Raw genomic sequence first — 15,130 nt, 5'->3', positions numbered from 1 at the left:
ACCTGGAGACCGTCACCACCTTCTTAAGCTCCCGCCCTGTGAATACCGTATTCGGAGACCAATCACCACCTATTGCAGATGAAGAGCTCCAGCATCCCCGTGAGGCACGCGTAACACTGGCACAACTACGTTCTGAATGCTGTAGCAGGTTAAACTCCTACTTATCCAGAATTGACCCCGGCATACCAAACATATATCCGGCATGTGACACTAACCACCTTTTCACATGCCCCTTAAACCTACTCATCTAACACCCCTCTCCCTCTGGACCCAACCCGTTGAAACAGCATGTTTCCTGGGCCTACCTTTAGATGAGCCAGACGAAGACGGCTGGTGATATACCCTACACTAGTGGGGCTTCTATTACTGTTAACAAACAAACAATATTAATTTAAAAGCATTTGTTTTTTTTTCGTTTTAGTTGATGTATAGGTTTAAAAACTTGTTTACAATAAGCTTAACTATTAATTTTACATACGTTAATCTCTCTGAGATGTAATTATGAGCGCTAGTGATAGATAGATCTGAAAGGTATTAATTTCATGTATGATTTCCATAGTACTCATACATCGGAATAATGTCATTTTCTATTACAATTCATTCAACAACTTGCTCCTTAGTTTTTATTCACTTTTTACATAGATAAATGTTCTCACAAATTTTAAGCGATTCTGAACATAAAGGAAGTCCCTAATATTTTTATAAGATTATCTTATACTATATTCATTTTCATACCAATTTTCCATTATCTATTGATTTCATTTCTTTAATAGTTATATTAATATATTTTCACTTGAACTTTCGTAAATATTCCTTACTGCTATAAAAAAAAATATATATCATTTTCAGCTTGCTTCTATCATTATACGCATGTATATATTTATATGTGATAAAAGATTTACAATAATATTTATAAGACCTTCCTAATTGCATACACTTTAAAGCAAATATTATGGATGTAGTCTTTCCTTAAAGGCATGTGTTGTTGATTAAAGTTCCGTTAATTATTTTCATCGCTAGTCTCGCTGCTAAGTACATGGTTGAAAAACGGATTAAGTCCTTTGACAGCGACACCTAAAAAATGTTTAACAAACTTAGATTAATTGGCGATAAAAAATAATAGTAATAAGTAGCACACCTTTGCCAGCTGATTGATCCTTCGAGTCCCGCCACTTAATAAAGGAATCTTGTGGTATTACATCAGCATCATAAAGTTCTCCAAACAGATCGCTCAGCAACCCTATTAGGAAAGATTTTAAATCAAAGCAATGAAATAAAATTGCAGTGACTACCTCTGGGATGTTCCAGGCGCGCTACTAATAGCTGCATTGAGTATAAGCATTCTAGTTCATATTCTTCTTTTGAATCAATATACCGATGTAAAACAGGTATGCAAATTTTTTGGAAGCACTCCGTATCCAACTTATAACTATTTTCCTTGTATGAAATTGCAAAATCACACAATTTAGTAGCTAAACTTCTGATAAAGTGCTTATCAATATCAACAACATTTCCCTGAATATGAATATATGAAAATATATTATAGAAAATATCACACCATATCTGAAAAAGCAAGAATTACGTACATTAATGTAATCTATTATACAACCTGCCGAAGTTTCCTCTTTTAACAAGCGTTCCACCTTCTCAGCAACTCTATTTATATAATCTTCCTTCGGTTCAATAATGACTATTGTAGGCTGTATTATTTCGTTGTCAATATATTCCAACTTCTATAAAACGATTGTACGAAAACAATAAATTATAGTAATAAATTCTCAAAATTATTAATAATTAATGGCCTACATTTGTTTGTATAAAAGTTTTGACCTCACTCTCATCCATAAAATCTGTCCATTTTATATTCGTCTTTTTCCACATGGTACGGGTAAAATTAGGACCAATTTCACTTAAACAGTAATCCAAAAATATTTTCAGGAACTTCTTTCCAAAGCTCGGAGCATTATCCCCTTTCACTTGCTTATTCCAAAGATCGTGGACTGTTATATATCTTTTGCTTACCAATGGGCCTATAATATTATATAACATTTGTATCTTTTTTATTATTAGTATTAGTATTGTATTACCCGTAAATTCGATGATATATTTCCAGAGATCAGGAATGTCGAGCGCTAAATCACTGGCTATTTCACAGAATTGCTTGTAAGCTAATAGAAAATGTTCGCGGGATATAAAATTATTGTTAATTAAATAAACCACTATATTGCCCAAATAACGTCTTTGCAGTTTTCCTATATGTTGCAAATGCAAGTAATCTGTCATAATATAATACAAAAGAGCACTACGTTGACTTTCCCGAATTCGAAGTATACATGGCTCTACAAAGTTCTTCAATGTTTTAGAGTTTGAAGCTACTTCTATCATCTCTGAAACAATCGACTTTAATACTCTGATATCACCAGAGCTAGATACTTCAAAAACTGCAGTTGGCGGCTCAGTAGGTGTCCCGCTACTGCTGCTTTCACCTAGTTGATTTGAATGGGAATATGTATCAATTCCACGTTGGGGATGTAATGATGACCCTGTCGACGAAAGCGTAGCCTAAAATAAAAAGTATTATGCCATTTTATGTCTTTCCTTAAAAACTTTTGAAATACTTTTGTTATTCTATTCGATGATGGCAATTGCTGCTGTGTATATTTAGAGTGGCTCAAAGACTTCTGCATTACAGCTGTACTCATCGATGAGCGTGATGTTTGGGGTCCCCGTGAAGAAGAGCTTTCTCGAGATGCCTGAGAGGAACCAGATCGCGGGTGCATACCTATTTAAAGCATTTATATTGGATAAATTAAGTTATAAAAATATATATAGTTAGGTCGTGTTTACCATAGCGTTCGCGCTCGATGGATCCTTTAGTGTATGATCCTTTGCTGCGAGGCCCACTTCGGTCCCTGTCACGATCACGGTCCCTGTCATTACTTCTATTAGTATCACTGAGTGCAGATAGAGCTGCAAAGGAATTCGTAGGAGTCGACGTGGGTGTAGAAGATTGTCGTGATCCATGTGACCATATAAACTGAGAAACTCCGCCCATTTTCTTAGTGTCGAAGTTATTGGCGGTTGTCTACGTAGAGAGAATTAGGAAACTAAAAAAGAGTTCCCTCAAATTTAAATACAATTAAGATACTAACCAAACCCTCCAATTTGTTTGTATCTAAACAACGACTTCCCTTACTAGTTTGAACAATCCATGTGCTGTCGTCATTATTGGAATTTGAGTGGCCTCCGCTCCCACCGTTATTACCACTACTCCCACCACCCTGCTGCCTCCTTAGGCTACCAGTATCGCCTCTCTGACTGTGACTACCACCATAATTTGACCGTGAGTCGGCATATCGACCACGTTCATCCCGTTTGCCCCCAGAACCTAAAGATGATGTTCCATTGGAACCACCTCCACTACCGCCCGAAACGGATCCAGCATAATTGTAATATTGTGATGACAATTGCTCAGTTTTCATCTCTTTTTCCACCTGGCCCATTGTCTTTGGAGCTTCGTTGCGTTTAGATTGCCATTTGTCACGCCGTAAGTCAATCACATCTTGAAGCATGAAACGAACACGTGAGCTAACCTTCGCTCCTTCTTTGTCTGATTTAGAAGCTATCGCTTGCATGCGACCTATTGTTTTATCCAAAGAATAGCAACGAGAAGATTCCTTCGTGTTAATAGGTGTCTGCTCAAATTTTGCACCAACGGTCGTTAAAAGTTTACACAAACATTCAAGCTGGTCTTCCGAATTGGGATTTAACAGGGCTTCAATGCATGAGTTTATAATCTTTCCGGTAAGCATAGAGATTTTAAAAAGTTCTCCTATAAAACGAACTGTTCCACCGGAACGTCGGCGAATTTTTCGTTCCTCTTCTTCCAGCTGCGCTTCTAATTCAGCCTTTTCGGTTCCATCAGTACATTTAGCGATTTTTTCAATAATCGGTTGCAGCTTCTTTTCCTTTGCTTTACTCTTTGTAACGTTTTGTGTGAATTCCCGTTCTGTTTTATCTAATAGAGCTGCACGGAATTGAGCCAAGTTAGTCTTTGTACCACTTTCCATTCGTTCGTCTCGCGCTTTCACTTCAGTAATCAAACGATGGCACAGACGTGCATATGAAACGGAAAAGTTCGGCTCATCTATAGCTTTTTCGAACACAAGAACCATTACGTCTTCCATTTTATCAGGTGTATCGATTTTGAGCTTAATAATTTCTTCAACCAAAGCATCAAACTTCTCGGGCGTTAGCTTATTTAATATGCCTCGCAATCTACGTATAAGATCCTCTTTTTCACGTTTCGCTTTAGCCTCGGGATCGGCTTCGGCCTCGGTGCCTTTAACCAATACTCTAGGTCGCCAGGCGTTGTCAGTTTCATTCAGTTTAACATCCTGGTTTAGTGAAAGATTCACGTGTATCATTCCTATTTTTTTTATAGAAATAATTGAAAGCGAATTAATACAAGTGTTAAACATGAAATTTCTAGAGTTCCGACTTATGACTAGTTAGCAATTTGTCAACAAACACAATTTTACTACGGAAAGGGAGAGTAAACTTTCTTTTCCTCTTCACATAATGACTTAAACATTTATGAGCTTATTGCTTGCGTAGTGAAGTTATCCAAATTAGAATAATGTACAATAGCAGGAGCAAAACGCAATCAGAGCTTGTGGTAAACACGGCAAGTTTTGGCATGAGAAGTAGTAAAATATATATACATACATATACATATATATAGTAGATGTTATCTTCTAAATTAACAATATTTATTTAATTTAATACTAAATGTAAAGCGATACAGAATAATAGGCAAAACTATAACGCGCGTTCGCTTGTTGTTGTTGTTGTAGCGGTATACTTAACCCTGTCGGTGTTGTAAAAATCACCGGTCGTCTTCGTCTAGCTCATCTATCCATAGGCCCAGAAAACTTGTTGCTTCGACAAGTTGGTTAGTGTTGGTAGTGGTCGCGATAACAGCATTCGGGGGTCGGGAGCTTAAGAAGGTGGTAAGTCTCTCCCAGTGAATGTTGTTTATAGTCTGTCTGTACACTGTCCGGTCAAGTATTTGCCGATATATTTTGTCCTGGATCAAGTCGGCATAATTGAAGAGGTGTCTGAGAGGTGGCAGATATCTACATGGGTGGGACCTACGGTAGCTCCTTCATAGGGAGCATCTGAGCCTCGTAGTGTAGGTGTTGTAGTGAGGACATCAGAAGGCATACCACCGCTGTCCGAATGGCAATATTTTGACAAGTCTGGGGCTTTCTCCAGAGCGTATCACTACTTTCAGGCGACCAGAGAGGCGCATCGTAGTTTAGAAACGGCCGGTCAACTGCCTTATATGTAGATAGCAACATTTCTTTGTCTTTGCCCCAAGTGCTACGGGCAAGCGACTTGAGGAGCTTGTTGCGATTTGAAGCTTTAGTGGCAATAACGGTTGTATGCACAGAGAACAGTAAACTTTTGAAGGTAACTCCCAAGATTTCGGGGTTGTTAAAAGTCGGTATTGGTGTATCGTAGACTTTTACCTTAAGTTACAGTTTGACCTCCTTTGTCCAGGTGCTGAAAACGGTCGCCGTGGACTTCTTGCGCGAAAGTTGAACATTCCTCGCAGTGAAGAAGCGAGAGAGGCAAGTGAGATAATCGTTCACTTTGGCGCACAGGCCATCAATGTCATTGCACGACACCATTATCGTGCAGTCTTCGGCGTAGGAGACCAGAGAGACTCCTTCTGATGGGTGGGCGAGTTTCGAGATATAGTAGTTGAAAAGCATGGGTGAAATAACACTATTCTGCGGAACACCCTTTTTTATCTTCCTCTGTTTCCAGGTTTGGTCTCGAAATATCACCGACGGATGTCGACCACTCAGATAGTACGCGGATCACCTCTTCAGCCCTGGCGGCAGTGTCGATTGTAAAATGTCATCTATTGGCGTGGAATGGCTGGCAGTGCCGAAAGTCATCTTTAGGTCCAGATCCAGCGCTATGAAGACAGTCCTCTTGCAGGCGCGGTTTTGGTTAAGCCCGCGGTTGATCTGGGTGTTTATGGCGGTGAGTAATGTTGTGGTACTATGCACTCTTCGGAAGCTCTATTGGTGTGGGGCTGGGGTCAGGTGTTTCGTGTAGAGTGGGAGTAGAAGGGCTTCAAGAATCTTCACTACTTCACACGCACTGTTGTTCGTAAGTTTGTACATCCGTCTGTTGGCACGACGCCTGGATCTGTCGACCGGAAAATGCAATATGAATTGCCGGCTAAAGTAGCTCGTGCATCTTTTCGGGTCCGACGAAGTTCAACCGTTGAAGGGGATATCCACCTTGTCGTTGTGCTTCGTCGCGTTCTACAGGGCCTTTCTGGTGAGCCAGAGCTTACTCACACCAGAGGTGAAGTTACAGGTCTTCAAATGCTCTTCCCATCTTTCCGGTTATGTTGGGTGACTAGTTGCCGGATTCAAATTGAAATCCATTATGCTGGGATCCCCGCGATCGGTCTGGCTTGGGAGATCATGCTCGTTTACCAGAACGGGTGCTTCAGCTGGGAAATTGGGGCGTATGTCCCTGAGCCTTCCAGAGGGGATGAAGCGAACCGCAGCGGCTCTGAGCCCCTTGCGGAATGCGAGTTCGCCTACGCGCACATCGGTGGAGATGGGGAGAGCGGCGAAGATGTCTTCGTTGAATTCCGCGACGCCAGCCCTATTAACTTTGTTAAAGTTAAAGTATCCGCGGAAACAAAGTCGACAGGTCTCTCGATGGAGATGATAGTGGACAAGTGGTCTGATGCAAGCGATAGCATAGTTCGCCAAGTTATGCTATTTATCAGACCAAGGCTATCAATTGTTTATGCCAAGCGAGCTGCTGCAATTGCCCACTACCCTGGAGGGGGCCGTCGTTGTTGTTGTTGTTTTAGTCTGGCTCATCTAAAGTTGAGTCTGACTCATTTAAAGTTGAGTCTGGCTCATCTAAAGGTAGGCCCAGGAAACATGCTGTTCCAACGGGTTGGGTCCAGAGGGAAAAGGGTGTTAAATGAGTAGGTTTAAGGGGGCATGTGAAAAGGTGGTTAGTGTCACATGCCGGACATATGTTTGGTATGCCGGGGTCAATTCTGGATAAGTAGGAGTTTAACCTGCTACAGCATTCAGAACGTAGTTGTGCCAGTGTTACGCGTGCCTCACGGGGATGCTGGAGCTCTTCATCTGCAATAGGTGGTGATTGGTCTCCGAATACGGTATTCACAGGGCGGGAGCTTAAGAAGGTGGTGACGGTCTCCAGGTGAATTTCGTTTATTAAATGTCTAAATACTGTCTGGTCCAGTAGATTTCTGTCAGTTTTGACTTGGATCTCGTCGGTGTAATTTAAAAGGTGTCTCCTGACGCGCCTAGGAGGCGGTTCTGGCTCAAGCAGGTGTCTGTAAGTGTGAAGCCTGCGGTAGCACCCCAGCAGGAACTGCTTGCTGAGCAGATTATTGAGCTCCACTACACGGAGCATTTGTGCCTGCGAAGGTGTTGAATAGGGGACATCAGGAGGCAACCGGTCGCTGTCAGCATGGCAGTATTTTAGCATGTCTGTATCTTTTTACACTGCGTGTCACTAGTTCCAGGCGACCAGACAACCGCAGCATAGTTCAGAACCGGCCGACCAATTGCCTTAAATGTCGATAGCAACAGTTCTTTGTCTTTGCCCCAACTGCTGCCGGCAAGCGATCTGAGGACCTTGTTGCGATTTTGGACTTTACTGGCAATTGCGGTTGTATGCGCTGAGAAGGAGAGCAAACTGTCAAAGGTCACACCCCAAGTTTTATGATTGTTTATCGCCGGAATTGGTGTGTCATCGACTTTTACCCTGAGGGACAGTTTGACCTCCTTTGTCCAGGTGGTAAAGGGGGTCGCCGTGGATTTAGCGGATGATGAGAATGGCCAAGGAGGAGGCGTCATCGTTTACTGTGCTGAATGTCGAGTCGTCTATCGGCTCTGCTAAGTGCTGCCCCTACAATCGTTTGGTAGGCTTGAATGCCAAAGATGGCGTCAAAGTCACCTATTACCAAACGGTTTGCACCTCTAATGAGCGCACCAATATCAGGGTGATATCCTGCCGGGCAACATGTGATACAGGGTATACAATTGTAAAATATTTTGAGCTCGGCATCACCTGATCGCACAGCTATACCTTGACATTCTATGTAGGTGCTATAGCTCGGGCCGATGCCTTCATCGATTAGAAGATACTGCAATGTGTGGTTCACTATAAACGCTAGGTCACCGTTGCCTCGCTCGCGATCCTTTCTGTGCACGTAATAGCCATCCCTTGTAATCAGAAAAAAGCTATCTTGATTACATGTCGACTCATGAAGTCGACTATCTCATCAATCTTACTCATGAGTCCGTTGCAGTTAAGGTGAAGGAGCCTGAAGCTCCTCGGGAGTGTAGTCGTAACTTGGGGTGTGAGGGACGCGTGAGGTTGTTTGAGTTGGCCCTGCTGTGCGTTCCGCAGTTGTTGTTGCAGCCTGATGGTGTCGGGTGGTCGCGCCACGGGGGGCGGTTGTGGGTGCAGAGCTCTGCAGCAGGGACAACATAGTCGCGTGTCCACTCACGAGTGGTGCGCAGGCCAGAGCACCTCCGAAAGTGGCACCAGCCATTGCAGGAAGTGCACTTGACAGATGTCAGGTTTCGAGAAACCCTGGCCTGTCACCCGGAACTGACTGTGCGGGAGACCAAAAGCTGCTGGTTTGTCCCCGCACTGGGGAGTCGTTGAGGCAGGGGCTGCCTGGTGGCGTGTGGACCACTCCCTATGTGTGTGGACCGCTCCCTATGTGTCTTTAAGCCTTGCTTCATAGGTTTGCTCCTGTGACGATAGATTGGTTTCCCTCGTTCGCAACCCTTGCCATTGATTTCGTTGCTGATCGATATTTTATTATTATTATTATTATTATTTCAAAATATAAGCTGGCTTAAGCCTATCGATGAAAACTTTGACTCGTTTCGATCAAATAAGTATCGTATACGTTCTTGGATACCTGTTGACAAGCAACGCAAGCTCCTTCGGCTTCCCGCGCTATGAGATTTGCGTTGGTCTAGTGGTTGGGAAATGTAAGTAATGTTAATGTTATAATTGACGTAAAAAACTTTGTTCGTCTACCGGATGACTTTTTCGATGTCCAGCAAACTGCTGGGTAAGCGCACTGGCCGCATAGCATCTGTATAATATAATAATTAATGTATAAACAGATAATTCTCTAGTCTTCCTTTACGATTATTCTTATCTTAAACCCAGCAAAACGGTGTCCGTCGAGAGACATCTAAGTGAGGTCTTTAACACACGGTACCACCTTTCTACCATTTCGTTCGCCTACGGGTAGCGAGTAAGTAATATGAATGAGCTTTCAAATTGTCATCCTTGGTCTGAAGTGATACACGTGTCCAACAGCTCTATCCAGGCCTACAGCAACCCTTAGCACGTCTCAATTTTGGCTGCCATATCAGTCAACGTAATGATTTCCCACCATCTTTAGAAACAGATTCACAGGTTGAGCGGTATGTGGCCTGAAAGGTCCGACGGTATCTACATTTATATTCTCAAAGCGTGGGGCAAGAATAGAAAAAAGGTGAAGCTTTCCTTTCATAGAGCGTAGAGTATTGCATCACCGGCATGCGGGAAAACTACGTACTCGTTTTCGCAAGTCGCTAAACATTGCTTTCCAACCGAAACCTTTTGAGATTCATTTAATAGTTGCTTTTGCTCTCGGATAGGGTAAACTGTGGTTGGCACAGAACACAATTTCCGAGGCAACGGCTTGATACCTTTAGCCGACCCTAGATGGCCAAAAAATCTCATCTTGGCGTAGTTGACCTTTCTAGTTTTCCGCAAGTGTTTTGCCATAGCGCATGACTGGAGACGTCGTGTTGCACTTTCCCCAATTGGACGATGGTATCAACAGAAAATTGCGCTTACCACGTTCTTTCGAGGTGACTGCAGGCGTGCAGTATCACCGTCACGATTGTATTCGTTTTGCAATGCGCTACGATGGTTATTAAGCTCCAATCTAACTAACCTGATCATCAAATCAGAGATTGCACACGAGATTGCTGACGACATTCACTTTGCTATTCATTGCCTAAACTTCCATTATGTTGTTGGCCTTCTTAGCTAACTTCGTCGTAGCCAATTAGCCAATTACTTTCATCAAGGTCTGCCAGTACAGTGTAGTCACCAGCCGTCATCATCCAAAAAAAGAGAGGTGCTAAGTGAGTGGGTTTAAGGGTTGGTGGTTGTCAGTGTAGTTGAATATATGCCTCCTGACTCGCCGGGGATGTGGTTCAGCCTCTAGCAAGTGCCTGCAGGGGCGGTTTTTGCGGTAGCAACCCAGCAGGAAGAGTTTGCTGAGCAACATTAACCGGGAGCATCATAGCCTTCTTGGGGGGATGTTTTAGGGTAAACATCAGGAAACACCCCGTCGCAGTCCTGATGACTGTATGCTGACAGTTTTGAAGCTTACTTCACTGCGAATAACTAAATGTATAAAAGGGGAAGTTTGATATAGAAGTTGAAAAACAAGGACGAAGGGCACTCCTTGTTTCATCTTCCTTTTTATCTCGAAGTATGACTGACGAGTGTCGTCCGCACATGTAGTTTTAGAAACTAACTCTTCAGTTCCGGCAAATTTAATATTTCAATATCGACATCGTCTGACCGGATAGCTGAATAGGTTATAAGGTCTACATCGATAAGTCCATATTGCTCGATATGGTGGACTCTGAACGCTAGGACACCACCACTGTCTCTCTTGCGATCCTTACAGTGCACATTGTAACCCTCACTGGTAATCAGTGAGAAACTGGCGTACAGTTAATTTGTCGTACTTGCCGACAACGGATACAGCTGCATTCGTACCCATAGAGTGTGACAATACTGCTGAGTCAATTTCAGCAACTATCGTAAAATATTTCGTGTGGTCGGTAGTGATATCTGCCATTGCGAATCGGGCTTCCACCATTCCGACCTAAAGACACGGGTCTAGTTTTGGTGCAACAGAGTATTCAAACGTACTGTTTGCCGAAGTAGCAACGCATAAGAATAATTGTTATCAGAAAAAACTTTAGAAAAATATATACAAATGTATGTGATTAGCTTAGAGTGTGGACACCGAAAAGATCAAATGTGTTAGCGCACATCACGGTGGTACGAATTTATTAAACGTTCCTGCTTTCGCTCTTATGGGAAAAGCTTAATGCCGCGTCAGAGCTGTTCGGCAAATTAATTGATAAACTACTTACAGGCGGGAGTGATGTAAAGAAATGTATATATAATGTAAAAAATGTATAAAAGGGGTTTTCCATAACAGGTGTATTTAAATATAATATATAAAAGGCTATCGAGAGATGATTAACGATTTTTATGGCCGGAATTGGATTGTATTGATCTGGACAACGTTTATTTCCTACAAGAAGGCGCTACGTGCCACAAAAGCAACGATCTTTACGGGAAAATTTTCCGGACCGTTTTATCTCGTGATCACAATTGGCCACCGACATCTTGTGATTTAACACCTTGTGACTTTTTTCTTCGGGGACACGTGAAAGATAAGGTCTACGCCAACAGCCCAGGGTCGATTCAAGACCTCAAAGACGGAATTCGTGAGGCTATCGAGGACATAAGGCAGCCACTTTGCAATTCGGTTATGGTAAATTTCATGAAAAAGATATTGTGCTGTAAGCGTGGTCGTAATTTGCCTAATGTTATTTTCCACTTCCTCTTTATAATGAAATAAACATCCGATCATTTATATTAAAAAATAGCATTTTTCTTTGAATATCAAAAAAACACTTCTTATTAGAAAGCCCTTTATAATGTAAGAATTGTATATATATTGTGTATGTTACCTTTCATGCTTCCCCGACCATGAACTCCTGACATTGAAGTCTGCTTGTTTCCATAGTTAGCGCCGCCATCTACTCCAGAAACGCTCCCAGCCGCACCGCGATTACTGCTCAATGAACCTACCATAGATTGCACACGTTTGGGATTACGGACGAAGGATGGCATCAAATTGGGTGTCGGTAATATAGATATATTATTCACTTCAGGCTGCCGGCGCGAGGCCTTCGACTCCCGTAACTGCAAAAGTTGCTCTCTGCCGTACTGCTTTTTCCCTGTTGGGTTTCTAGGTGACCATTGGCCCTCATAGTAGTTTATCAAATATTGTTGCGAGAATGACTGATCGTTACCACCTGGAGTATTGCTGCCGTCTGATTCGGATGGCCTGTTAATGGTTGGATTATTACCAGAAGCGTCAGCATTTGCATTGGCATTATTCTCGGTGTCACTGTTACCATTTTTAACACAACTACTCGCATCTGCTGAGTCTGTTATTTCACTTGTTGGTAGTGTAGTTATGTTTTCTGTCATTGCAGAAGCCGTAATATCACCTGAAATTGTGGATGTACTACTTTGCTCTGAATTTTCTTCTATATTATTAGATATTTGCTGTTGTTGATGGAGGGCACGATCAGTCTCATGGTATTCAATTACCGACGTTGTACTACTTCTACATATGGAACTATGCGGCTGCTGCAATTGGGGTTGGGCTTGATCTTGGGCAGGTTTAGTGTCAATCAACGAGGACTGGCTACTTCTGCTTACATTATTGTCAACATGATTGACCACAGCTTCATCTATCGAATTATTATTATTTTTGTTTTCAGTCGTCGACGTTAACAAAATCTCAGCACATTGTGTGATGGCAGCACTATTTCTCGCTTCCGATTGTTCTATGCCATTAGTAGTTTGTTTCACTTCTTTGGTCACAGCACCATGTGCATCATTTTGTTTATCGTCAGTATGTATTACTTCTGTAAGTTGCATATTATGCGCATTTAATTCAGTCACTAGCATCTGTGTTCCCAAATTTGTAGACAATTCAGATGCTCCGGCTGCCTCCACGATTACGGGTGCTTGTGACCCCGGAGTTTCATTAGACGGGAAATCTTGTTGAAATTGTGTCGGTGCAATATTGGGATTTTGAATAGCTTCCGAAGCTCCTGTCGATCCCGAAATATTAATCGGCAGGTTAATTGCGGTATTAGCACTGTAGTTTTGTTTTTGTTGTCGGTTATTACTTTCTCCAGCAGCACGTTCTTTGGATATGTTACTATTAATGTTGTCGCTAATAACTAAATTTGCGGTTGCAGTTCCTTGCACTTGCGGTTGCTTGGAATTGATTTGTGGCACTCGATGGGGCTGTTGGTATGGTTGTTGTTGCTGGGATTGTTGTGAAACAGCTAGTTGCTGTTGAATACAGTCGGACTTTTTAGCATGTACGGCTTCTTCTACAAGTGTAATTAATGGCTGTAGTGGCTGATTCTGATGTTGTTGCAAAGGTTTGTTGGCCAAATTATCACCTTGAGTACCTCCTACAATAAAAATTTCACTTTTTGTAGTTAGTTTTATAATATTAAGTCAAATGTAAAATTTTCTGAAGAACATCTTCACAATAGACTAAGAATTAATCATTTTGACAGCTGAAAAACAAAACATACAAAACAGAACGAGAAAATTCTCATACCTTCTACGGCATTTAGGACAAATACAAAAAAAAATGTTGTTTACTACATACAAGGCAATTGGCCGACCGGTTTCAAATTGCACAGCAATAATTTTGTTACCATTCACAGCAGGATGTGGTGAACGAAACTCTTACTTCCATGTTAAGAGGAAGAAAATTGTGTATACTTGATTGATACCGCAGTGACCATCCCAGCAGACTGCGCACAAATACTGCCTCTTCTATACCTGTACTTGTAAGTAATTTCTTCACTCAATCCTTTTTTCGATATTGGTACTCGGTGGTATAGGTACTTTGTGCCGTATTTGCTATATGGCAACCAGCGCGAATCCATACAAGATGGCTTCGGTAGGACAACAACATATTTTGTTTTCAATGAGCTATAATTGTCACTATCATTTAGCACTGTAAAAATTTGTACGATAAATGTTCTCGTGGCCGCTGTTGCCTCACTCACGAATTCCGGGAAAGTAGTCCAACATCATTTGTTGTGGGAGAAAATATCGATGTTATGCGCGAAATGATAGAGCAAGGTTGTCATGTCACATATCGTGAGATTGGGGCAGCCTTGGACATTTATATGAAGAGCACCAATAAGATTTTATATGATCCATTTGTAAAATGTGTGTACGCGTGGGATCCCACGTAACTTGAAAACCGCCCTGGAAACGATTTCAGCCAAAGTGCCTCGAGAATTGGTTAAAACGAATGCATAAGTGTAGTGATCATCGCTGATAATATTTTGAAAAGCAATGAAACCATTTTCAGCCACCAATTTTAATTTTTCCATAGTTAGGCCAGAAATATAAATAGCGAACCTATATGTTGTATCTATATAGAAATTCGGATGTAATACTTGCAAATAAACCTATTAAGAATTGCTTAAAGAACATCGCAGCTTTCAAAGGTTGGAAAGGTCGAGGAATTTGATCTTCAAAAAAAATTTGTATCTCAAGTGAAACGAAAACACGATTCCAAGCAGTGTTACTATCCTTATCATGTCGGTCTCCTTGCCGCAGGGATGAGGCTTAACCGTCAACTTCGACACCTGTAACGGAAACGGGAAAGCGTGGCAGAACAGAGGATTCCTCTGTAGCGCGGCGCTCTTCCGGAAACGAAACGGGGTATGTACCAACGACCGGGAAGAGGATAAAGGCAAAGAAGAGGAAAGTCGAGAGACGGAATTCGGAAATGCCTGCATCCTCGACCCAATCCAAGGCAGACAAACCTTTGCCTGACAAGGTAGAGGCTAAGGGACCTCAAATGTCGAATGACACTCTTCCGTCAACGTCTGGCGAATCATTCGCGAGAATGGCAGCAAAGGCAATGACGGTGGAGATATATACCGACAAACAAGATGGTCTACTGTCCAAAGGGCAACAAGACTATCTTGACAGCTATCTTTGGAAAGCTATCGGTGAGTCGACAGACGCGCCGACTTTCGAGGGGAAAAGCGTGGTGGACGGCATCGTAAAGGTGCACTGTTCCAATGCTTTTCCCGAGAATGGATAGAAAAAGAGATAGCAAAGATTCCAGCCTGCGAAAACAGGAAGTTTATTCTTGTTGAGAGTA

General features: G+C 42.2%; 1 protein-coding gene across 1 annotated transcript; it reads right to left on the bottom strand.

The window, feature by feature from the left end:
- Positions 1-390: 390 nt before the first annotated feature.
- LOC128870265 (eukaryotic translation initiation factor 4 gamma 3-like) lies at positions 391-14,043 on the bottom strand. Its single transcript, XM_054112866.1, has 11 exons — positions 14,016-14,043; positions 11,877-13,406; positions 3,153-4,429; positions 2,848-3,085; positions 2,619-2,782; positions 2,088-2,562; positions 1,807-2,030; positions 1,587-1,733; positions 1,293-1,515; positions 1,139-1,240; positions 391-1,074 (listed from the first exon to the last, which is right to left on the bottom strand). Exons 1-11 carry the CDS (start codon positions 14,041-14,043, stop codon positions 1,001-1,003), a joined length of 4,482 nt encoding a protein of 1,493 aa, XP_053968841.1. The 3' UTR covers positions 391-1,000.
- Positions 14,044-15,130: the final 1,087 nt, after the last annotated feature.

This window comes from Anastrepha ludens, chromosome X (genome assembly GCF_028408465.1).
Source record: "Anastrepha ludens isolate Willacy chromosome X, idAnaLude1.1, whole genome shotgun sequence".
Taxonomy (NCBI): Eukaryota; Metazoa; Arthropoda; class Insecta; order Diptera; family Tephritidae; genus Anastrepha; species Anastrepha ludens.
Note: the sequence above shows the minus strand (reverse complement) of the source record. Positions and strands in the feature narration are given on the sequence as shown.

Excerpts from the sequence above, each read along its gene's own strand:
- LOC128870265 (XM_054112866.1), bottom strand. The coding sequence starts at position 14,043 with ATGATGTTGGACTACTTTCCCGGAATTC. Across the intron at positions 13,407-14,015 it reads GGACTACTTTCCCGGAATTC|GAGGTACTCAAGGTGATAAT; the intron begins GTGAGTGAGGCA and ends TTTTTATTGTAG. Across the intron at positions 4,430-11,876 it reads TGGTCGGGGAAGCATGAAAG|GAATGATACACGTGAATCTT; the intron begins GTAACATACACA and ends TAAAAAAAATAG.